The 26,918-nt window shown below is 36.4% G+C and overlaps 1 protein-coding gene across 2 annotated transcripts in view; it reads left to right on the top strand.

Annotated features, from left to right (window-relative positions):
- LOC110466184 (two pore potassium channel protein sup-9-like) overlaps positions 1 to 25,393 on the top strand; it is a 127,063-nt gene extending 101,670 nt beyond the window's left edge. For both annotated transcript variants that reach the window (XM_021522542.1, XM_021522543.1), the window contains exon 3: positions 16,451 to 25,393. In XM_021522542.1, coding sequence (XP_021378217.1) covers positions 16,451 to 17,256 — 806 coding nt within the window. In that variant the 3' untranslated portion in view covers positions 17,257 to 25,393. The remainder of the gene's footprint in view (positions 1 to 16,450) is intronic.
- Positions 25,394 to 26,918: the final 1,525 nt, after the last annotated feature.

Here is a 26,918-nt window from a genome sequence, read left to right as displayed (position 1 = left end):
CCAAGGGCTGTAGGGTGGGGCTCAAAGGAGTCAGTGTGCTAAAATTTCTTCATTTTCCTTGTTAAGAATCAGAGGTGCTAGTTTCAAATCCTTTTTAGTCTGAAATCTGTATGCTAGATATTGAATAAGGGGTTTTATTGTTTTTTGTCACTTTGAATAATATTTCTGTTCATGTTAAAAACAAAATCAACTCTCTGTATAAATATATCAGGTGACCGTTAAGGCCCATGGGCCTCTTATTTAATATTGTTCGGGTCTCCGAGTGTTTATTTGTTGCCGTTTCTTCACTAAAATGCTACTTTATAGTTGTTTCTCAAATTCTGTACCGAAGCGTTATTCTTGTTTAATACTTGGTGTAGATGATGTGTATAATACAATTTAATACAATACAATACTTTAAAAAAATGGAATTTTGAAACTTACATATTGATGTAATATCGATCAGTTATGTGTTTCACCCGGTTGGCCATTGTTGCAGTGCTTACATTTTTGAGACTTGTACGTATTTTAGTCCCTTATACATTTACAACGAGGACCAGAGAAACATGGATACTCTTTCATCTGAAATTCACATGAATTTCTATTTTGAATGCATACATTGTAATGAAGTATTCATTTTCTTTCGCTATTACTATATGTCTTCCGTCCTCAAATGACCCTGGCTGTTGTGTCTCCCTAGGCAACCGTCCTCAAATGACCCTGGCTGTTGTGTCTCCCTAGGCAACCGTCCTCAAATGACCCTGGCTGTTGTGTCTCCCTAGGCACCCGTCCTTATATGATCCTGGCTGTTGTGTCTCCCTAGGCAACCGTCCTCAAATGACCCTGGCTGTTGCGAGGAGGTTAACCTCCAAACAAAACCTTATATTTGATGCCTCATCAATATGAATCGATCACGTGGCCTCGTATTTATTTCCGGATTGTTAAAAATCTCAGCGGGACAAGACCTGGATTCGAACACAGGACCTCGGATTGAAAACGCGTTGCTCTAACCATTTAAGCTGTTGTACCTAGTAAGCGAAAATAGCCTGTTCAAACTGATCTACTGTTATATATAAAACGAAACAAAGGGGAGACTATACTGCAGTGGTTTGCCTGTAGCGGGACAGGGATCCTTAGATAGAGATATATTATGGAAGCTTCATGTATACCGGCCCTCTTAGGCGTAGTGGAATTGTAGATGAAATACATTGTGCCTCGTCTGAAAAGGTTCAAATATCTTTATATGTTGCGCTGCTGCGGTTTATAAGGTCGACCCTCGGGAGAATAGTTTCATATTTGGTTACAACGAGTTACAAATGTATGTCGCTGTGAAATGCCGTTTAGGACGTTATTTTATCTTAACGTCAATGCCTTGTTCCGCCTTATCATGTTTTCCATCATAGCTCTGTTAAAACTGCTTCGTGGTACGGAAGCATTTCATTTCACAATGAATGTAATATTTTTCGAGATTTCACATTGTGTCAAGTCCCCCTCCAGAGAAGCTTCTGTATTTGGTTTTAATGATTTTCATTTCTTTGGAATTTTGTTATATTTCAATTTAATAGATACAGCGCAGAAAATGTCTGAACAGTGTTGGCGAACAGCCAGAAAAGGAATATATGATATCTTTGATGTTTTGATTAGCGTGTAACTTGATTACCTATCGTTTTAGTTGGTGAACTTATTAACTTTAATAAAGAAAAAAGAGGAATTAAAAAATAAAAATAAAATAGAAATAAAACCTTAATAAACTGACATAGACATTTAATGATATTTCAAACTTTTCCATTAGTACCCGTATGAACTTCATGCACTATGGTTGAACATTGAAGCGGCCTTGACATTTCAGGGGTTAAACTAACTTACATTATGTACGTAGAGCGTGACCCCGGGATGTTGGAGGATGAATGAAATGGGTAAGCACTTCAAACATTATGGGATTCTGTGTATATGACATAATAGTTCAAACCAGAATAAGATTATTTTTTTAAAATTAAAGATGCAGCTTTAAATAAATTCTGAAAATGTAGCTATTAGTCATTTTCATTGGTAAACATGTACTGTTTTCTGTGTAGGCGTGCGCAACAGCACTCGACAATCCTTGTCACTTGAACGATTGATTCAAGCTATTCACTGTTATCTAAAGCGGACATTCAAGCGCCGCATTGATAGAAATGTGAAAATGGCGTTACAATACAATCTTCAGTTCATTACTTTTATTAATTGAAGTATTGAACGGGGTTTTTATAAAAAAAAAATCGTTAGGATGTAAAATTATAAAAAACAAACATGCAAACAGTGATTTCTATTTATTCTTTGATGATTATAAAAAAAAGTCACATCACAGTTCAAATCCATTCCCTATGTCAATTGGCGTTAAAGATAAAAATATGTCAAAATAAGGTTAACGTTTTGAGCCATATCTAGCATGTTAACTCCGGGATCCGCCAGCACAACTGTCGAAGCAACGTCATAATAACCTGTAACGCTATGATACAAAATGTAACGTCACGTTTAATGAAAGTCTTATTGCAATGGATGGTTTTGCGGTATTTTGGTTTAAAGCAGAAAGATTAAAACAATGCGTTTTATTAGTCCAAGAATCCAGTTTAATCAGCGTCATTTTCACGCTTCCACTGCCGTCCAACATAATGTGAAATGTCGATCGTAAGAAGTCAGTGTTAAAATGACCTATGGCTTAGATACTGAAAACAGCACGAGATTAATACATTCGAGATGTAAGTATTCACATGTATCAAACGGCGTTTTCTAACATTCATATCTGTTTATAGACCAATCGATTATTACTAAATATAGATGTAACCAATTTCCGTTCATACCAGCATGCATGCTACAACATCTTTCGAAAACCTATACTGTATACATTGTAGAATTGACAAACGTCATAGTCATTGTAGTGATTAAATTCACATTGTTTGATCTAACAATATCTACCGTTCATTTACTACATTTACATCGTAAAACCTTTCGGTGTTATGAATATGTTATGTTGTTTTGCTTGCTTTTTTTTTTGCGAATAAAATTGATGATTGATATGATGATGATGATGATGATGATGATGATGATGATGAAAATGATATCAAATGTTTCAAGGATGACCGTAAACGGAAGCTGGTAAAGCTCGCACGCGTCCTTGGCGCTCGCGGAGAAACTTCCAAGTGTCGGAACAGGTCAAGTCGGCATAGGAAATAATGTCCGATCAAACCCCGTCAGCACAGTTACCATGGTAACGAGATAAAAACGCTAGATTAGAAGTTAACGTCTATTGCATACTAGATGAAGGCGAGGCTCGACTCAGCACTGTCTTCTCCCCTTATTGTGGACATCAAGCGACGAGTAAGGGCACTTCCACACACAGAACCATTTAAGAGATTTTCATTGGCGTATCAGAATCGTTCGCTCTGGAGATAATGTTTTATCACTAATTTTTCTGCCTCGTTTGCATTTGTTACTACCAACATTACTATTTTATACGAAAATGTGGAGATTTCAATTTAGTATTAGTTCCTGAGTGAGATTATGAGAGGAGCTATAAAAAATGAATACCAAAGTGGCAAATGAGAAAATTATTGAAATTATCGAAAACTATGTATCGGTTGATATTTTTAGAGTTGCATCAAGATAGCAAAAGATGTACATGGAGGATGAAAAACACATTAAATTGGCTCGATTAGATTGTTTTCCTCATTCAGACAATTCGTGACATGTATCTAGTTTTCATAAATCAGCTATTGGGTCAGGCTACAGAACCGCTCAAATTTTACCATTAAAATAAAATAAGACTCAATGAATTCCTGCGGGGAATGGAACTTTTGAAGTTAAAATGCATCTCTTCTATATAAGCAAGAGTACAATGAAATAGTTCAACACACTATTGAATATCTTCATATAATAATTGTACTATTGCTGTAAATTGGATGTACAAAAGAAAAGAAAATAACCAAAAAGTGCAAGCTATTGGAGTTTCAAACTGACTTTCTTGTAAAAATAATTGTTTACGTTTTATAGGTCATACATGTGATGGATAGCAATGCGTTTTATTGGGAAACACAAGCGTTTTAATTAAATATAATAATTGTTTTGTGTAGTTTTCCAGGCGGACTAACAGCAATGTTCGTTTAACGCTACCTCTGGACAAAAACTAGACAACAGATATTTCCCAGTGTTTAGATGTATTCGCTGTTTGAAGCTCTTCAGCATAGCCTGTCGACTTGTTGTGAGAGCAACAGGGTGGTAAATGATTGCGTTGCTGCGTGATTGTGTCAATTTGTCATGTACGCATTAGAACCGGTTGGAATTGATTTACTGCAATCGCTGTGCTGCACAACTCCTATAAGTTCATTTTATCTCAACCTCCATCACTTCTTATGGCAATCATGGATACACACACAATGTTCCGAAGAGACGTTTTTACCGTTGATACAGTCGATTTTACAGGAGAAGAGATAGTACCACGAGATCGGATTGAGCGCTCTCTACATCTCTCTATTTGTCACTCGCTTTCATTGTCCTACCTGGTCGTTCGATTTGTATCTAGTTTAGCCGTTTGGATCAGAAATGGGTAAACTGGGCTTCTACACAACCGGTTCACTTGAGAAGCCCAGGCAATATTTGTCTTGCTCAAGTCGAGCACAACCAACTTTCTTATCAGTGACTGTTTTACGTCAGAGGATGTGTTTTATAGCCTCGTTATCGTAGGATGAACCGGTACGTGGTAATTGAGACGACACGGTTCGCTGAACGTGTAGTATAAATGAAGCAACATGTACACCAGTAATAATTTGTCATTACACAGAGATTAAACTGATTTTTTTTACTTTACTCCTCTGCTACCACATACAATTAAGGACTTTACAAATAACGTTCGACATTTTATTGAACGAAACTTTCAGCCCAATACACTTGTTCTGGTGTGGCCTTTTAGTGCAAGTACACAAGCAAGCTTATGAACTAATTTATTAAACATAGTTGTACAAAGGCTTTACTGTAGTAGCCATACTTATTTGATAAATTACTCTATAAGTACTCAATAACTAAAGACGTTATAAATGTACATTGAATTCCTAAACTGAATATTTTTTGTAAAATCGTAAGCTCCAAAGTTACCGAACTCTATTCCATATTTCTTAACTTTATATTTACACCTTACCCGCTTTTGGCTTTTCTATGTAACTTCGGTGTTTATTTAAAGCCAAATTTCCACATTGGATTTTGCAAAACTTGTATTTTCTGGGATGTTACATTAATATATAATCACAAATATAAATGACCGGGAAATTAAACAAATGTTAGCCTGCATTAGTTTATAAATAGTAACAGAATGTTTCCTAAACCAGGGCAGCCCTGATCCATGACCTTGAACAGAGAAACAGACGAATTGCTGTTTGGAAATGTGTGTTTTGTATTAAAAAACGTCGTGTTTTTTTTTTTAGTTCTCGAATAAAAATGAGATTGAATGCCTCCAGGAAATCTATTTTTCTAATTATTAAGGAATGGAGCTTTGCTTGTGTCCATATATTCCACAAAATTGTCGGCAAAAGCAAATCACAGCTTTCACTGCCGGCGAGCCTAACTCGTTTCGCGAATGTTTTCATGAACTATATGAAAACATTGAACAATGTGTAGTGCGATGTTTCTGTCACATCTGAGTCATTGTTATCTATTAATGTGATTGGTTGGTTCAGCAAGCTGAAAAAATTGAAATGTTTTTCGTTTAAATTCGCCTTCAGGTGTTTTGACGCATAACATTTGTTGTCTGAAGCTGCCAAACGCTTGAAGGTTTTGTCTGAAGCCATGCATCATTCGAAAACTTTTTTTACAGAGACGATAAATACAAGAGGGTTGTCCGGAAAGTTCTTCCTAGCGCTGAGATCGTCTGTTGATCTCATTTGAAACCAGGCAAATGTCTCGGCGAGATGTCTTGAAAATACGACATACCATCATCAACAATGTCTGGATAAGATGTATTGCGTTTACAAATACTTAACAGAAATATCTCGTTCATATGTTTTGCATGAACGTTGGTCTCGCAATGCCGCCCATTAACGACAAATCCTGAAACGTTTTTTACTTCCGAGAAAATATATATTGGAAGGTCTCGATTGTTTTTGAGGCGCTTTACATTTTCGAAAGCTATATAATGTAATTATAAGGTCCTGTCGAGGTGAAACTCCTGCAAGTTTGGTAAAGAATAAGTCTGCTGTATCCAACGGTATGTTGCAAGAGGCGACTTATGCGAGTCAGCATTATCGGGATGTCTTTTATCTCTTTCCTTTCCTTCTCTTTATTTATGGCAGCATTTCCCAAGGCACATATCCTCACAATTATAACCTTAGCTGTCGTGAGGTATTTAAAGTCTGCAAACTTGAATCGTCGATGTCCCTTGAATAGACATGACAAATCGCAGAGGGAAGTTCTGGAAAAATTCAGTTGGGGAATACCTAGAACTTATAAAGCCACTGATTTATGATTCTCCTTACATGTTTGACAAGTTATATGAAAAGTCTTATTATATTAAGATATCCGTCATCCGATATATCTCTTTGAGGTTAACATTGATTTGGAGAGTCAGCAGAAATCTTTTGCTAAGAAAAGCACCGTTATTACTAATACATGGTCACACTGCAAACCAAATTAGATTGAGTTCAAAGTACAAGGCACCAGCGCAATGGCTACTGTATCATACAAAGCGAACAACTTCGTTTCAAAAATCAATGTATTACGGAAGCTAATTTCTAAAATTTCATGTAAAATATTTCTTTATTAAGGATGACATGCGAGCCAGAGGTGCACTTTGTTGGTTGCGGGCCGCTGCGGCGTCTAAAGTACAGCGTTTCAAACGACGATGCCGACAAAAAGGGCGTACTTGTTTGGTTTCAGACATGGCATTCTTTCACGAGATGAAGCCCGCCAATTCTTTCCCTAGTTTTGTTCGTGTCAGCTCTTTATGAAGTGCACGTGGTCTCTTATCGATTTCCTTACATTATGGTGACACATTTCAAAGTCTAGAGAAACTGTTAGATTTTATAAACTCTCGTGCGTTTTGAAGGGCGACATTGAGCTTTATAGTCCGTTTAGTGACATGACATTTGTATGTATAATGGTTATAAATTTTGAATTTCAATGACACTAAAACGAGGTGTTTTATTTTTTTGTATACATCTTTTTCCCACTTTGTCTATTAAGCGCAGACAGAATTCCTGTCAAGCAATCGATAGACGAATCACGAGGAGTCGGGTAAACATACTATTTCAATATTAATCGCGGGTTTTTATCAAATCTACACAGCCTGAGACACCACACATACGTCTTGGGTTATAAACGCAGTACTCAGACAGACGTAACGGAAGTATCGTCCAATACATAACATGTAGGATAGCATCTCAGAACGACGGAGAGAATCAGGGACGACTATTTTGGATCGATTAGTGATTTCGTCCTACGATTACTCGCACGTGTAAAGGATGATTTAGCGACACCTCCATGTAATTGAATTACATTATGGATGTTTGAAAACATGATAGTACTTTTCGAAAATGTGTTTCGTTATCAACTTAAGGTATAATATGGCAAATAGAAGGCGGCGTTATATCGTAGTAAGGGGAAACAGGCAATTACGCTAAGTGGTTGGGTCGTATTGACAAATTACACGCTTACCTCCCGTGGGTTAAGTTATCTCCCTTTAGAGAATACACATACTAAAGTAGTCATCATATATCACGTCCTCAAAGATAAAGTTTTATGTCTATCTGAACTTGTTTGTAAACATATAATGTTACTCATAGTGTAGCGCCAGCATTGTGGTAACATCAGCTAACACAGGGGTAATATGAAGGTAAAGTGGTGTGTCAGTCTTTCAACGGAGAAACGTCCAGAAACCATTAACACTTTTTATTTTGCAACAATTATGAAACAAGTTATTCTAAATTATCAGAAGAAAGAGCGCAGAGGGTCTAAATGTAGGAGAGACCGGAGTAGACGGAGAAAACCAACGTGGTTGGGCAGGTTATCAAAAAAACTGTTCACGTCCCGTCAGGTAATCGAACCACGGCTGCCTTTGTGAAAGGCAAGCGCGCTATCAACTGCGCCATCCGAAGTTGTGTTAATCTGGCAATGTAGAACTACGAGTTCTATTTTTTGTGTCGCGTCAGAGTAAATGGTAGGACATTCTCCATATTAGTTAAGGAGGCAAAAGTATGTAAATATAGAAAATGGTGTATTCCAATGTGACTGAAAAATCCCCACCTCCGTTTCACGTGAGTGTTCTTTAAGCAATATGTACTGTATACAGTTTCTACGTGTGTATTTAAAGAAACTTCTCAAATGTTTCGGTGAAAGAACAACCTACATATAGGTCAAACGATATCTCCAATACTGAACATGACTTACGGCGCTGGCGGAGGATCCAGTTATATAATTACATTTATTTATACTTAATTTACGTGATTTGTAGATGTAATTTAGCACACCACACAATTGGTTCCCGTTGGTTAAGTTTAGATGTCCCGGATACAAAACTGGAATGATTCTGATTGGGCGAGAGGATATCCGGCCGCACGTGCACATACTTGCACGTAACTTGACGTACGTTTTATGCTTTCCTATTGTGCTACTATTACTACGGTCGTACAGATAGAAAAGATATATTTAGCTTATGTACAATTATAAGAGATAATGCATAATTAGAATGGTCACAAATCAAGGTCATTTAATACGAAACTGGCTATCTGCACGTGCTAACAATTAGTCAAAGATGAATTGTATCATTCACGTTCCCTTTGGTTTTACCCCAACTGTGATGCACGCGCGACAGACCGTTTTTAAGTACATTATGGCTACCTGTATCGAATATCCTGATTATCTCAAAATTACCCGTTGCCATGACAACCAAGACTGTAGTTTGGTTGGTTAATTAAATTCACCTTTACCTTTCCGTATATTTAGAAACGATGTGAAATTAATCGCGATCGTAGCCTCGTTCCACCTGATTGTTTTGCGTTGTCTCCACTAGCGATTGATTGTTGTAACGGAAAACTTTACAAAGATATCACTTACATCCGTAAGCTTGCTATATTTTGGCTATATTTGAAAGATTTTATGCTTGTCAAATCTGTATCCGTACTGTACATGAAGAAGCAATGTGTTTCTCATTAAGCGGAACGCACTAGATATGTAAAAACATCACGTTGCGCTAGCTTCCTATTTTGCGTCGCGGGAGGTGAAACACGTGGCTTCCAAAGAGGTGCTAAAACTAAGTAGTTGTAGGTGACGTAGTATGAGAGATATGTCCCGGACATGTAGGGGCTGCGATGGTCAAATGGTTACGCATCTGACAGTCTGCTACCACTAGCCCTCTCCCACTGGGTCGCGGGTTCGAGACTCACGTGGGGCAGTTGCCAGGTACTGGCCGTGGCTAGGTCGGTGTTTTTTCTCCGGGAACTCCGGCTTTCCTCCACCGCTAAAACCAAGCACGTCCTTAAATGACCACAGCTGTTAACAGAACGTAAAACACAAACAAACAAATCAAACCCCGAATATAGTGACGCAAAGACGGACGAACTGGCTGACGGACGGATTGTATACTTACTTTCCATTTTGGTAGTATTGATTGGAGACTAACAAACGAGAACAAATGAAATGTTATGTAATATACTTACGGCGTCGTGACATTACTTGGATTTGACCTAGACTTTCATGACGAGTGCCGATAATGAAACAGAAGGCGATTTTCCTTTCGGAACACCTGGTCTTATTCTCCTTTACTTTATATACATATTTATTTTTCGAAATTGATTCGTGCATGTACACATGTTAAGTTTTACAGGTTTTTTTCAATGCCTGATCTTCTTCAAATATCCAAACTTTAATGTCTCATAAAATAAAACCTATATAGTAGTTTTAGAAATTTGTGTTGTACATACCAATCTTCTTTATTTTGCATTTTGAATTAAAGTTCATACGCAACACACATGCTTTAAATGATATACATGGTGTACATTTATAACGTTCTTGTAAAACACGGCTTTTGCATCTGTGATTGAGTATTTAAATGTAGCCGCAGTTTAACTTTCGCCTTTATTGCCCTTCGTAATGAGGGCGAATTTATCATTACAGCGAACATTGGTATGATGACGTGGTGACGTGTATAATAATTAAATATGAAAGACGAAATTAACACTGGGCAAATGTGGATTTTAACGGCGAAGGGCGAAATTTTGTTTGTCTGGGCGAAAGTTTCCTTGTATACTGTATCAAAACAAGTTTGTGATATCATGCGGAGCCTGTAATATCACGCGTGGTCTGTATTATCAGTTCAAGTCTATAATATCATGATTGTGTGTCAACACAATATTGGATGAGGTGGGAGCGGTGGCCAGACGGCAACAAATAACCGGAAAATTAATCTCACATTTATGTTGCTCCAATACCGTGCTGACATCTGCACGCAGTGTGGGCCCAAATTGACCCGAGGCACCGAATCACAAGGAAGGATGAAGTGTTTTTGTCTTTATTCGATTCCGCACTCGGGCGGCTTCCTTCCTTGTTCTTTATTGATATGCGGGCCACAGCCATCTAATATGTGATATAAATAATCGATTTTGTATCCTTTTCCGGAAAAATCATCTCAGAATGTCCCGCCGGTTCTAATTTTAGAATGTGTTGTTGTCAACATGTTTTCACGGGATTGTGTCTTTCTATCGTAATAGCCAATCAAACAAAAGGAGCTAGAGCGTATCAACCACAGATCAAAGCTGGGACTTTCTAACATTTATTCTTAAAGATGTTGCCTTCACCAATTCCGTTCGTAAATCATATTCGACTTGGTTATTTCAAATCTCATTAATAATAGGAAATAAAGAGATACTTAGGATTGTGCCTGAGTAAATGAAGTCGGTATATAGATTAGAGGTACAATGTAGAAGTACCCCGGGATGGCACCAAAATAAAACAAACTGCAAAGGTATCTAATCTCGTTCAACCAGACTCTAGTGTCTGTGCAAGCTACGCCGAACAGAGATCAATCGTCTGGTTGAACGAGATTATAAAGGTAACCTGACCAGGTAGTATCCGAAATGATGGAAGTATTATAGACTATAGAGGTACCCCCCGAACGAGAACATGATGTGTTATATGCCTTGTGTAGCAGATTTTAAATGTCCATGACTACGTTTCCTGTTACACATTGTATAATGTAAAAGTATACCCTCGGATAATACCCAAACAAGATGAGGCATTGTAGACTCTAGAGGTACTCCGCATGAAATAATACAAAAAGTTATATAAAATCTTAAAGAACACCTCGGATGGTACCCTAAAGTTAGGCTTCGTTTTTTTTGCCTAAATGAAACTTGCGAAATAGTGACTTGGGTTAGAATTAATGCTTTAATATCTCAAATTTGACTTGCCTTTCTGATGTTGGAGATATGTCCTACATCCTTGGATTCTGCAAACATTCTTTTGTAAACTTATTTATTTTACAACAATTGTGAAACAAGTTAGTTCAACTGTTGGCCTGGATGTTTGCGGTTGGGGGGTCGTAATGTGGGAGGTAACCGGAGTACCGAAAGAAACCCCACGTTCTCGGGCAGGTGACCCTTTACCTTCTTATACATTCTTTTATCAATGATATCTAAATGTTCCGTATTCGGATCTTAACTGAACTCAGTCAACCCCGATTAAATACTCTACTAGCTCAGATCCCTAACAAGTACATTTCCATGGCTTACCCATGACTTCCTAACCCTATGATTTATAGCATATTTCAAAATACAATCAGAATTTAATATTACGAGAGATTGGATTTGTGTTCCTAGCCAAGGTCGCCATTTTATAGGTAACAAAGAAGCAGGAATGTGATTTATCTGTCAGTCAAGATGCAGTTACCGTAGCTTACTGACATCCTCGAACATTTCCACCGGTTAATGATTTTAGCCATCTACATACAATTATGATGCAAAATTTCCGAAGTCCTGCACCCGGCATACCATTGTTTGCTTATATATCCCGTGTGTCAAAAACCACTCCTAAAGTTGGTGGCGATATAGATTGTAGAGTTAGCAACCCAGATGGTAAACAAACAGGTTTATGCCTTGTAGACTCCAGAGGTATCTCCGAAAGCGATCAGAGATGTAGAATAAATTGTACCCTCTCCAAATCTAAACCGTCTAGACAAAACCAATAGTTTTTTTTATCTCCGCCCTGTCTGCCCAAATATGGAACGTTATTTCGTCCATAGTCAAGCGGCAACGATCTGCTCTCTGATAAAAAAAACAACATTGTATAACCCCGTGTGGTTAAAAGTATCAGATGGACATGGCATGGTCAGCAATGACCAGTTTTGCTCAATAGCCAATATGGTCCCCGATTTAATATTTTCCACTGGCGAATGAATACGTGATACTCTTTTCGGGTGTAATGGGAAATGTGTTTTTAGTATTCTGAAATCCAATTACAACGTATCATTAGCGAGTTTTCCTAAAAAAACTAAAAAAAACTAAGGCATTCCCTAGAACAGCACGGAGACATCCCCTGATCAAACTGAATGTATAGTCTTGCATCGAGACATTCCCTTGTAAACAAAAAGAGTTATACACCGATACGTTCTTCATGTACACCGAGACATCTCCTGGTAAACAAACTACACCGAGACATCCCCTGGTAAACAAAATTAGGTTCTACACCGAGACATCCCTTGATGAACAGGAAGTCAGCCGTGGCCATATTTATCAACTGTTTAGTGTCGTTAGCTGGTTTTAAACACCTCGATAACGTGATGTCATTTCCCAGCAGATTTTCCAAGCTGAACATTGTTTTGATATAAGGAGTGTTACTCCGTCCAGTGTACGTCATTCTATTACCTGTTAAGGGCGTATGCTACCCTACGGTGATAAAAGAGTTCTTGAAATGAAATGAAACTCTTTTTGGTTGGATAAACAGCACCGGTGCCTGGGACTCTCCTCCTTAACCAACGAAATACATGATAAATAGGATGTTGTCCTCACATTTCTGTGATAAAAACATTTTTAAATTCTTTGAAAATTGTGAAATGTTATATTGCCCGTAATATTTCATAAATATCACGCGTGCACATCGCTTTTGATTAGTATTTAATCAAGCGTTTGAATGAGTGTAACCAAATAAATTTGAAATGTCAGTTTTGAAATATCACATGTCATATAATTTGTAGATCTAGAGGAAACGATCGCAACTTGTCAGTGCCGCAAGATCCGGATCAGCCTCCTAGCTTGCCGATAGGAGAAGTAGATGGAATGATATTTAGGGCATGCATATTTGCCAAGACGTTTTTATTTGACGAATGATACACCGGTTATAAACAGCTAAGCAAACCCCTTCATAAACGTGCCTGCGTCGTCTTACAATCTAGATTGGAGTGTTGATACCTTCCTCTGTGCGTCAACAGGAAGTAGCTCCCATCTGATAACGTCACAGACATGCGTTTTTCTACACGACGTGCATACATGTATGTCATTTCCGGATACCGAACTCTGGACTAAAAATATACAGCATTCGAATAATTACACTCATACATGTATCAGTGTCGCCATCCTAAAGTGATTACGTTGCAATAATTACATATTGTACTTAATTTTCTGTAAATTGTAGTGATGGGGGTATATTTTTAAGCATTGAACTGTTTTTGTATGGTATTTATGATCTATTTGAATGACACAGATTTGCAAGCAAACAACATAATGCGCGCGTTGTCATTCAAAGAGATCATAAATACCATACAAAAACAGTTCAATATTTATATTTACGATTTCTCTGCCTCTTATGTTCCTTTTTTTTTTACTTACAATTTATATTGAAAATTGAAAATTCCCGCCTTATCGACAGTCCACACAAATTTGTTCAATAGTTGGAACAGCGTGGTGTCGCGTGCTGATTGGCAAATAAAGTAGTACTTTGTAATTTTAACAAACACTTCAATTTTATTCCACAATTCAGTATCAATACAATTGTGTATGATATGGCTATAGGGTGATTTAAGTTTATCAATAGAACTCTGAGCTGAAAGATAGATTTGGAATTATTTCGATTTTTCCCCGGAACAAATTTCGCGCATGGATAAATACAGTGAACACCGTAAATCCGACCTTGCCCTCCACGAGGGAGTTATTTTTGGAAGTTAATTCGACTTTTTCTCTTTGCTCATTTTGTGAAGAATCCAGACGTGAATTTATTTGTTGATTGTATGGGAGTCTGACTACAGTCAGTAGATTCTATAACAGCCTCGTCATTTGACATGTCGTCAGAAACTGAGGAAACCGTTGCTGCGAGACACGTGAAACTGATAGCGTTTGAAGTGAGTGAGTTTGCGACGGAGCACAGCTCACCACAGGGGTTCGTTACAAATGTCTGAAATGTTTATGTGAGTTGTGACTCATATCAGTAGGTCTAGATCTGTAACATATGTGTTAGTAGGTCTATAGAATATGTGTATTTCAAACATTTGTAACGAACCCCTGTTGATCATTGCAGTGTAACAGACGATATTTCTGAATTGCATGAGCGTTAAAATTGTTTCCATTGCCGGCATTGGTTTATTTCAACCGATTTGTATATTGTAAGATATTGCAGACCTTGTTATTGTTTTTGTTGTAATAAAAGTATTTTTTATTTTATTTTGCACATAAATTTACAATGACGTGGTCAAGTCTCACAATGCCAAGCGATATTTCAGCAGCCGTCATGTTTATTTACATTGGATATTGTAGTTCCGGTCAGTGTCGTATTAATACGCTAAGAATTGTGTCTCGTGCTGCATGGTAATTAAAGTCCCATCAACGACACAGCTTTCAAAGAGGCTATATAGTGACAATGCCATGCAAATGTAAATATAAATGTATAAACACAATTGACCAACCACACACATTGACCGAAGCAAATTGATAAATGTCTTACCTAAATGTAAAAAGAAATGAACAAATGATATACGGCATCCGATTGAACAAGCAAACACCGATTTAATTATTTTTAACTATTTGAAACTATCCAAGTCTATGTTATCGATATGCTTCGATGTGACGTAACCCCCCGTCTCAGAGACACCAAAAGGTATTTTTAAACAGTTCATATTCTTCTGTAGGTCTAATTGAGGCAGGGCTTCCACAAGGCTCTTTTCTTGGTCCACTTTTATTTCTTATATTTATTAATGACATAGCAGATGGTTTTGAATCAACGTCTCGTCTTTTTGCAGACGATACATCATTACTTAATTCATTTTCATTTTGTCTAGAAATTCAAGAAACTTGAAATAGAGACCTAGAGATCTTAAATACTTGGTCAAAAAGCTGGTTGGTTAATTTTAATCCTGAAAAATAGATGTATTGTTTATTTCGAATTCAATCGATATCGAAGAAGACTTCGATTTAGAATTTGATTGGAAAGTCTTAAACTTTACAGCTTATCATAAACATTTAGGGGTAACTTTTAATTCGAATGCACTTCAGGAATTTACACTTCTGTTATGAAAAATAATAATGTCTTATGGAAACTGATTTAATAATTTACAACTTAAATCAAACATTTTTAGATTTGTGCCAAACTTTATTAAATCCAGCAAGGGATTTTGAGTTCAAATTGTAACAACAATTGTATATATTTATTATCATTATTGTAATGTCATTTCAAATTTATATTGGGAGAAGGCGTTGATAGGTTGTTATAACTTGTGCCTAATCCCTTGTCTAAGTTTGGCAACAAATATGTTTAAACTAAATTTGAACCTGGGTTGTGAATAGTTGTGTCTTCGGAGGCGAAGACTATGAAAAAGGAGGGAGGACTGTAGTAGAACTGGACTGGGTCGATCATCGGCGATCAGGGTGGCTCAATCAGCGTCCGTCTATAGGGTCCCAGGTTCGAGTTCCGGTCTGGCCGTGCATTTTCCCGCTTTAATTACATATGTACATCGTACCTACATCAACCCGATATACATTGTAAAAGATGGCAATTTTTTCAACACTCTCACTGATTTGATTACAATCCCATGGACGCCAATGATTTGTGTTGTTACTGTTTTTATAAACAGGAGGTTATAATTTCACTATGACGTCACTTCAATTGTAGCGTCAATATGCTGTCTGCCTGATGTAGTTTTTTTCCCCTTTGAAAATTGTTAATATAACCATTAAGGACTTTCGGTTCGGTAAATATATGGTAATATAGACATAAAACGTGATATTGACCTGTACTTGTCTTGGTCAATATTCCTTTCTCTGGTCCATAGAACCACATAATAACCCCAACAAACGTCTATAATTGATAAATATACAATGATATACTTTTACATGCATCAACATCATATGTGTGATTCTATATTATATACATATATCACGTGTTTATACATTAAGTACATACATCAACGTTCGTGGTATTTATGGTTTTCTGTGTAATATATATTCTAACAATGATCTTCTGTGTGTTTCAGGCTATGGCCACAGTACCCCGCAGACGACAGGAGGAAAGATATTCTGCATGTGTTACGCTCTTGCGGGTATTCCATTGTGTATTGTGATGTTCCAAAGCGTTGGAGAGAGGCTGAACACTTTCGTAACGTTCCTTCTAAAACAAATAAAAAAATGTTTCAAGCTGAAAAACTCCGAGGTGTCCCAAACGAACCTGATCCTAGTTGCCATGAATCTGTCCATTATCGTATTAACAGCTGGGGCGGGGGTGTTCTCGCACTTCGAGGGCTGGCAGTATATTGACGCGTTCTATTACTGCTTCATCACACTAACTACAATAGGGTTCGGGGATTTCGTCGCTTTACAAAATCACAGTGCTCTACAGAAGAACCCCCAATATGTCGCCTTTAGTTTGTTTTATATTTTATTCGGGTTAACAGTTATTTCAGCCGCTATGAACCTACTTGTGTTACGGTTTTTAACTATGAATACCGAAGATGAACGAAGAGACGAATTGGAGGCTGCTGCGGCTGCGCAGACAGCTGTAAAACTTGACGGTGACGTCATTACTTCCAACGGAAATGTTGTGTCACGTGCTCAGGAAATTCCCGAGTTTAATGATCACGTGTCTGTATGTTCTTGTTCGTGCTATAATATACGATCTAAAGATAAACACAGGTATAAGGTCACGAGGTCACCAGGTAAAATTTCACATCTGCTGCAGATGCAGAGCATAAGCTCAGGGAAGGATGACGTCATCAGTAATGGTGAGGACTCAAATTCCATTGTACAATTCAATTACATAAATTGGAAACGAGCGTCAGTGTAGCGAGATTAGCAGCGTACCTTGGGAGTCAATATAGCGAGGATAACTGTGTACCAATGTTGTCTGTGTACCAAGGGTGTCTGAACAGCGAGGTTGTCTGTGTAGCGAGGGTTTATGTATGAAAATTGTCAGTGAAACATGTGGGTTAGGTATATATATGTGTATGAATAGAGAATGAGAGAATGGGTGCGATAAGATTTTACCAACATTCTGGTACTTTCGGTATCGCAACAGCTAGTAGCATACTGAAAATTCCACTCTTTTTATTTGTCATTTCTTTTGTAGATGTTGAAATATTGCGGACAATATACAAAAAATAAAGAAATAAACTTTTGTTTATGTGATTTAGAATCAAACTTATACAGTTTGTTACTTTTTGTTTTGCGACCGGAAGTACAAGTGTTAAATTATCCAAATGTAGTAATGCTGGGATTTACAACTTGTTTTAACTGTCAAAAATGTAGAATAAAGCCATTTGTGTTATGTCTTTGATCTTTCTGTTAAAGTCGACGTAGACCAGATAATATACATCGTAGTTATACATATCAAAACAGTATTTCTGCTCCATTAATGCGAGTTTAAATTTGTTTTGCACTTTGGTATAAACATAAAATCAACCATGAAAGAAATGGAGAAAAATAAAATATTGCGATTCTTTTTTCCCGAATTTAGTTGTGAATCCCATGCAAGGTATATATATGTGAGTGTAGAAATGAGTGGCTGACAGTTATTTTCTATACATAATTCAAAGTGTTGTAATATTGATGACTCACATTGTTGATTTTGATTTTAATTATTTTGTAAAAAAAGAATCTATATACTGTATAAACACCATCAGACGAGAGTACCGTGCATCTAGTTAACCTGTCACGTGACCCTGTGTGCTTATTATATGGCCATTTCCGGTTTGGTGGTTTTTTGTTACCGAAACATTTCGCTATACCTGTTGGATGTGATGTGCCACTTATCCAGACGGGCAAGGTCTACTCAGCTCGTATCGATTTGATTATTGTACTTTATGGAATTTTGTTTCTCTCATCATTGTTGTTAAGATAGAACGGTAAGATTTACGGGTCGTAACAATATTTTGCCACCATGTGGTGCTTTTCACTGTCTTGGCTAAGTCTGCTCTACAGTCTATGTAAGGGTGTGTATCTGTTGAGACATGTAGCCACACTGAGACATGGTCGTTTGTGGAAAACGAGATATGATGGCGAATAGTAAACAAGGGAGATAATTCCAAATGACTTGATAAATCATTGTCCATGTCCTATGTACTATGTTTTCTATGTAACCTTCACTGTTACGATTGACCTCCGGTCTGCGCTAGCAGCTTAAAACACTTACGTATGATTAGCCAATACAAGAGCACACAGGCAACAACCTATATAACAGATGTTGTAAAGGTTTGTAAATCCTAACGTCATTAAAAGTGAACATATAAAATCCTGGATTTGTAAATCCTTATTTTCTCTTCAAATTCAAATTTTTAACAGTTGTTTGTTCGGCAGGTTGTTACCATGTTTTATGGATTTTATTCGTAGATCATAGCTTGATTCTATCAATCAAAATGTGAATGGTTCGGTTGTACGATATCGAGTTAGTTTTTGTGACTGGTTTAATATAACATTAAAGCCTAATGGCTGAGAGCCTGGCAAAGATCGTCAGTATAAATAATGGGATCACTTATCGGAGAACGAGAGTCGATATGTGGTGATATGTAATCATATAATTACATTTTATTTGTATATTCTACTGTACCTTAACAAATCAGTGACAAAAATGTTCCGAATTTTCATTGTCTGATTCTAACAAAAATTTCATTTTTTATTTGTCATTTAATCAAAATCAAATGTATGATTGGTAAAAAAAATCAAGATTCTGTTTGAAACCGACGATCAAAATATAAAGGAATTCTGATTCGAGGCGAAAGATACCCTGATTCGCCAAGGAAGGCAATGTTCGGGTTACATCTAGATACCCGGATTGAGTAATGGTACCCGGATGGAATGATTGTAGCTAGCGTAGAAATAACGTGACCATCTTGTCGAGTTTGTCCCTTGTACGTGTGTTTGTCAGTGTGTACTTCCCTGTACGTTATAGAAATGGTACTCGTACACCCGAGGAAGTGTCTTTCACACTGGTTTTTGTATTTCTTCACTGATTACATGATTGTATGCTTTTTTCATCTTTCTAGTAAAGCATATCTCGAATCTGCCTCATAAAAAAGCAATGAAATCCCAAGGGAAGTTAATATAAAGTAGTTTGATATTAATCAATAATATAATCGGATACATAAACTACAGGAGCAATAATACTTTATATACTGCTGTGTATGCTACTTGTATTGATATCTTAATGTTTTTTAATGATAAACTTACTTTGTAACCTTTCCAATTGACGTAGATAGTTTGGTACACATACGCTAGGCCAAGTTAGAAAATGTATCCGTGCTTCTGTAAATGGTTCAATTCCGCTTCATAGAGGTGGGTTTTTTTTTTTGAAATCTGAATCCTTAATATAAAAAACCGTAGATTACTTTGAGTTAAAAGAAGTGATTTTTCAAATTCCGTTCGTCCTTATTTATTCGGTAGTCGGTATCAGAAAACAGAGATATTTTATCATTCGGCCTATATGTGTTGTACTATGTCTATAGATGTACTTTTTAAACTAATTCACTGCTTCTGTGACCTTTTATTTCAAATAATATTTCATCGTTTTCTAATTTGATGTTCGGACCAAGTGTCTTTTCCCCTAAAACCTTACAAAGTCATTTTGATCACATGCTTCCAGAGACCTACACATGTAATTTGTTTTGATACCTTGATTGCGCTGTAAGTGAAAAACGCTAAAATGAATTTGATGATGAATGGCCGCGGTAGCGTTGACTCTTTTTTTCTATTTATATGTTGTGTTGTTTTAAAACTTGGGCATGACGTGGATTTAGATTGCTCTTACTCTATATCTTTATGTCTATTATAAAAGTTCGTTGATAATTTGGTTGATATCCAACAAAGATAGTTTTATCATTACGAGAAACTCGTGATCCCTAGGACTAACACTCTTATCTTTAATTAGAACTCAATGGAGTTCGCTTTATTCTCGCACAATACATGCAGTTAACGGGAGCGCACTGCTAACCAGATTAAGTATCTATTTTTAATCTACTTTTAACTTAACAGAATCAAGGTATTTTACACTGTATTGGTCTATCAGCAATTAAAACTACACCTATGTTCAATAAACCTGGTTACGATCAGGAGCCAAAATCTCCTGTCTCTGTCTAATACTGATAATGGCGAACACGTGTACTTTCTAAAGGTTCGTTCCGTATTGTTAGCCGACTGTATTTTCGATCTTCCTGACATTGAATCTCGCCTGGCTAACTGACGTGCAGCCGGAGGCCCTATTTTGATTTTCCATACCTTGCTTGTACCTCCCACGTTGTTTCTTGTCTCAATACTAATTTTAAACAGTGCTCGTTGGTTCTTTAATTGCTGTATTGAACGAATCAGAGATCAGATATTACTCTTCCTCGTAGAATAAAAATTATAACTAGATTGGAAGAACAAAAAATAGATTCGTACTAAGTATACTGTTAAAGCGGATTTTTTGTCGGTGTGGAACTGTTCGCGTTATTTGCGTTAAGTAAATAAACGTGAATATTTCCAAACGCAAATGTGTGACTCAGTCTTACCAATATCAACCCTTTTGTTTTCATTCTACATGTATTGAACCATTCACATTGAAACACTTAATGATAAACCGTTTTGTTTAGAGAATAGCGCCATGTACTTGACGTTTGGCTGTTTCTAAGCAGCATATTCTAACTATATATGACAGGTTGCGTTTTTGGTTTATCAACGTTATTTAATGATAAAGTTACTATTTCAATTAGGACATATATGTGTTCTCCCGAAAATCCATAACTTTATATCAAGGGCTAAATTTTTCCTGATACTAAAGTCTTCTCAAGCACGTGCAGTCTTCTCCGGTTTGTGTGAAACAGCTTCATATCGATCGTCGACTCAACACCATACGTTGTGTTAGCTGAAAATTGCAAACATTTCTTTACAACTTTTATTTTCAAAGAGACCCATCACGTAACGGCGATTAAAACTTGAAAAAAGCTACATAAGCCACGCTTGTGTACATTATATTATTTGTTTATGCTGAAGAGCCGTTAGCTAATAGTGGATTGTCATACACGTAACATTGAACCCCTATTCGTTACGTTAGCGTACATCAGATGCCCGAACACTTTACACTGAAGATCGTTACATTACTCATTTTTCAAAATTTATTTTTCGATCCATTTTCCTTTGTCTCATTTAGGCAGTAGATCGTCTGTAATACCTGCCTACCAGACTGATTACGAGAGGTAAAGAACAGCATCAAAGGCAAAATTAAAGGAGCATGCAGCTTCTTAGCGCCTCACAACAAGGGGTGCTGGCACGCTCACTACAGTGTAGCTTGTGTGTGGTGTTGGGAGGGGGAGGGAGAGATGATTCAGATAGTGTTCATAGCTACTTGTAAGGGAAAGGTTTATCACAGGGAACGATAGGGAGGGGGAATGATAGGAAAGGCAGGGAGGAGGCTAGCATACACCGGTAGGGAAGGAGGGTGACCTCGATACTGTAGCGAGGAGGGCCTTGGTATGACCTTGTACTTGAGGAGAAGGGACATTTAATATCCTAGAATGAAATGGGAGTCATTACCAAGAACGCTAGGGAGGGGACCTCACCTTGTACCATGAACCAGGAACTGCACTTAAAGCTAGTCCCTTTACAGTGTTCGAGTGAATACATCTTGAAACAGAACATGCTAGAAATAAACATCGTTTTATAACATATATTATTTTCTGTTCAGTTTTTCTACGGAGGATATTAGTATATCTTCACTTAGATACCATTTATAGGCTAGGAGAGTTCTTGGACGCGGATCAAAAAGGTGATTAAAAGGGTAACATGTACAACAATTGTGATTGAAATAATCTAGGTTGACAGATATACTCATTATCCCGAAATGTTATCCCGTGACCGTTTCTAGATTTACTTTGTCTGTTGTAACAATCATTAAGACGCTTGGTTAACCAGGGCAGTCGCTGATAAACACTGAGAGGACTCAGATCTAATATCTAGACCTAACGAAATTGGGATTTGCGTATATCATTGGCATGGCTACCCCATGTTCGTGGCTTTCATTGTATTCATTTTATCATGATCGACATATAAGGACATGGACGAACAATGCCTTCCGAATAATTGATTTTTTCGTAGTTGATGAAATTATATCTCGATTTGTGATTACTTGTACATGGATTCTGGATAGGTCACTTTCAAAAAAGACATTCAATCGGTGCGGTAGGCATTACACCCAAAAAATGGAAGTGTTTGCGATGTATCAGAAAGTATGTGTTAAGAACAATTATTGTTTCAAATACTATTTAAATTTCCACTAAGAATGTTAACCTACATACTATGTCGGGCGGACGTCGGACACAGCCACGTTTAGATTACCCGACAGTAGGAATGCGTGTATGTACTATGTATACATGGCCAGTTGTCCACTGCTGCCAATTCATTTCCTGTTTTAGTGATATAGTTCATGCAGGTTAGATACTGACTTGAAGTTCATCGCCAGGTTGAAAGGTTGGCAGGTGGTTGAAAGGTTAGCAGGTATGTCCCTGTATTTCTAAGGATAGTTTCGTATCTTCGTTTCTTAAAAAAGATTTTTTCAGTTATGTCCCTTTATTTCTGCTGTTATTTTTATTTCAACGTATTTTGTAAGGATTTGGCAGTTACATGTATGTCTCTTTATTTCTACTGGTAGTTTCGTATCTTTGTTTCGTTTATATGTACGGTGTAATCTTCGTGGGCACTCCAGCATTGACGACCGATTGAAGCATTTATTATCATATGAACACATTCATACATTTCCATTAAACAACATCATCATCAGGAAGTCGCAATTCTTGCCAGAGGGAAAAAATCTGCTTCCTTATAATTGTAGGTAGAGGGAGTATTCCTTACTTTTAGAATAGTCAAATAATGTCTGTTGGCCATTAATGTTAGTTTAAAGGTGTCAACCTGCTAAGTCTACTGAAATCTAATCAATCTTGTTAATACTTTTTTAAGAAGGCAAAGTATCCAATCAGCGTTATCCTTCATAGTAGTAAGTACCTGCATTATCTTTAAGTTTTATGAATATTTTTTATTTAAATATTTGTGATTTAGAGTTAGACTTGAGAAAATAAACATTTATAATCGTATCGTATAACCATTGTTGTGGCACGCAAACCCTTGTGTGACTTTGGCGTGACCTCTATATATATCAATCTAGTGTGTGACCTTGAGTGTGACCTTGGCATGACATTAAGCGTGACCTTGGCATGACCTTGATTGAGCGTGACCGTGAACAGATGGCATTGATTTTGTTGTCCACTAACTTTGTTTCAAGTTATATATACATACTATATATATATATTGGTAAATATTTTGCATGCTAATTTTTTCAAACCATTCCGATCCACGAGCCTTCCATACATTAACACGTTAGTGAATAACGTATTTTCACACCGATGTTTCTTAACATGTTTACATTAAACATGGCTATGTCAGTACCACAGTCATTTGCTAACAAAGGTTTTCGACACAGTAAAAAACAATATATAATCTGGGACAAATACCGAATGTTTAATTTGTATTTTTTACTATCTGGTCTCACGATAATTGAAACATTACTTCTGATGTCAAAATTTCTTTGAGAAAAAGAGAGCAAACTCGGCTATCAGATTAGAATAATTAAAAAATAAGTTTAAAACAATGCATCTGTAAAAGAATGTTATGACACTGAAAATTACACATTCAAATTTGACTGATGACCTAAAAAGCAAGGCAGTGGGCCTTTTCTATTGTCTTTTCAAAATTAAAATAAAATCTCTAATGAGAACTAAGGGAGACTGTTCCCGCTGAAGAGTGGTTTAATATTAACTGATTGTATCAATTTTAAAATATGATGCTAAAACTGTTTTGTTACAACAGTCAAGTCTTTCTATGCCGAAATAGCTTTAAGACCAATAGACAAGATATTTTAATAAGGTGGGTTTTTTTCAAAATCAAATTGAAACATAAAAGTTATAAACTGAAGAGAATAAGAACAGTAAAAATTGTTAATTTGACATTTTTTTTATTTTTTTTTATAAAATAAGTGTCTGCATTTTATATTGTGCACTTTGATACCACATTGGCAATTCGAACATGTCGAAAAATGACTGTTGAATTAACTGAACTGTATGTCTTTAACTGTAGTTTGTATCACACAGGTAAACAAACCAATGTACAACCCATTCTGTCCATGTTTACAAATATCACAGGTTTTGACATTGAGCATGTACAGTCAACACATTTGACATCTATGTTAACTAAATGCGTTGGTTCTTTGTTTGTAGTATTTTACACCGAGTGTTTGCGTGATTTGAAAACGATCATTCTGTCAATACTTGTCATGACAACTCATATCATATATGTTGATCAAGTAAATATGTGTCAACACGTGCGTTGTATACATGTATGTCAACACGAAGGTTATATATGTCAACACGTGCGTTACGGATGTAAACACGTGTGCTTTATATATGAGAGCACTTTAATACGTACAAAACAAAACACGTGTGTTATGTATGAAATCACGCTGGTATGTATGTCATCATGTGCGTTATATATGTCAACACGTGTGTTATGTATGTCAACATGTGTTCTATATGTGTGTTATGTATATACATAGGCGTGTTTTGCATACATCAATACGTGTGAATTGTATATAAACTTATGTGTGTTATGTATATTTCAACACGTGAGTTATGAATATATGAACAAGTGTGTTATGTATATATCAACACGTGTGTTATATATAGATCAACACATGTGTTATGTATATATCAACGCGTGTGTTATGTATATATCAACACGTGTGTTATGTATATATCAACACGTGTGTTACGTATATATCAACACGTGTGTTACGTATATATCAACACGTGTGTTATGTATATATCAACACGTGTGTTATGGATATATCAACACGTTTGTTATGTATATATCAACACGTTTGTTATGTATATATCAACACGTGTGTTATGTATATATCAACACATGTGTTATGTATATATCAACACGTGTGTTATGGATATATCAACACGTTTGTTATGTATATATCAACAAGTTTGTTATGTATATATCAACACGTTTGTTATGTATATATCAACACGTTTGTTATGTATATATCAACAAGTTTGTTATGTATATATCAACACGTGTGGTATGGATATATCAACACGTTTGTTATGTATATATCAACAAGTGTGTTATGTATAAATCACACGTTTGTTATGTGTATATCAACACGTGTGTAATGTACATATCAACACGTGTATATCAACACATGTGCTATTTATATTTCAACACGTTTAATTAAACACATGTTTTATATATATGTAAACACGTGTGCTGTTTATATGTTCATACTTGTGTTATGTATGCAGACGATATGTATGTCAACATGTGTACCATTTACTTTGACAGGGGATCTTTACCAGTAGATAAGTATGTCAACATATGTCTGTCGACAGATATCTTTAAAATGGTGTATATGATTACGTGTGCTTAATGCTTGTTGGCAGAGGATATTTTCCTTGTGATAACTATGTCGACATGTGTTATATATGTTGACAGAGTTTCTTGTACATCATATCTGTATGTCAACAGATGCAAGTTGACAACGGTATTTACGCTAGCACGTAATATTCATGTTGACATGAGATCTATTTGTCAACAATCGTTGTATTCATGTTGAGAGGCGATATTTCAGTTAACACGTGTGTCACAGATGTTGACAATCTGACAATCTATCTCTATGCTTCAACTCTCTCACTTTTGTTGGCAGATGATCTTTTAATGATATATTTATGTCAACAGGTATGTTATGTATGTTGATTGACAAATATGTTTCTTCACACGTGTGTCATGCATGTTGACAAATTTATTTTCGATGTTAACACCTACACTATTTTTGTTTGACAGAAAATCTTTTAATGTGACATTAGTGTCAAAAGGTATGTTATATGTGTTGATTTCACGAATTTCACATTGTTGACCAAATATTTCTGTCAACACGTGTGTCCTGTATGTTGACAACTGATATAGTGTATGTTCACACATTAGCTTGGTGTCAACACATACAATATCGTATGTTATGCATACAATAGTTTGTCTTAATTTTTAAATTAAAAAATGTGTCAATTGAATTTTGAAAAATAAAGCTCGCTCTATCACTTATTGTGTTTATCTTGATTTTATTCCATTAAATTTTTTACAATTTGTTTCGTTGCGTTTCTTTTTTCCAATTATTTATTTTTTATGTAATGACACTGGAGTTTTTGCGAAGAAGGTGTTCTGTATTGTTGAAGCGAGTATGCTGCTGTAATTTCGGGTTAAAAAACTTCCAAATTCCTAAAACCTTCGGTCTTGCTGGAATAAATATAAATTGATTCCTGTGGGATGTTTGAACATATTATGTCTTATTGACATCTTCAAATGTGTATTATATAACATCATAACTGGTGATAGTACTGTTCTCTCGCCAGGAGAAAAATAAATTTATTGAAT

The sequence above is a fragment of the Mizuhopecten yessoensis genome, unplaced genomic scaffold (assembly GCF_002113885.1).
Source record: "Mizuhopecten yessoensis strain PY_sf001 unplaced genomic scaffold, ASM211388v2 scaffold11123, whole genome shotgun sequence".
Classification (NCBI taxonomy): Eukaryota; Metazoa; Mollusca; class Bivalvia; order Pectinida; family Pectinidae; genus Mizuhopecten; species Mizuhopecten yessoensis.
Note: the sequence above shows the minus strand (reverse complement) of the source record. Positions and strands in the feature narration are given on the sequence as shown.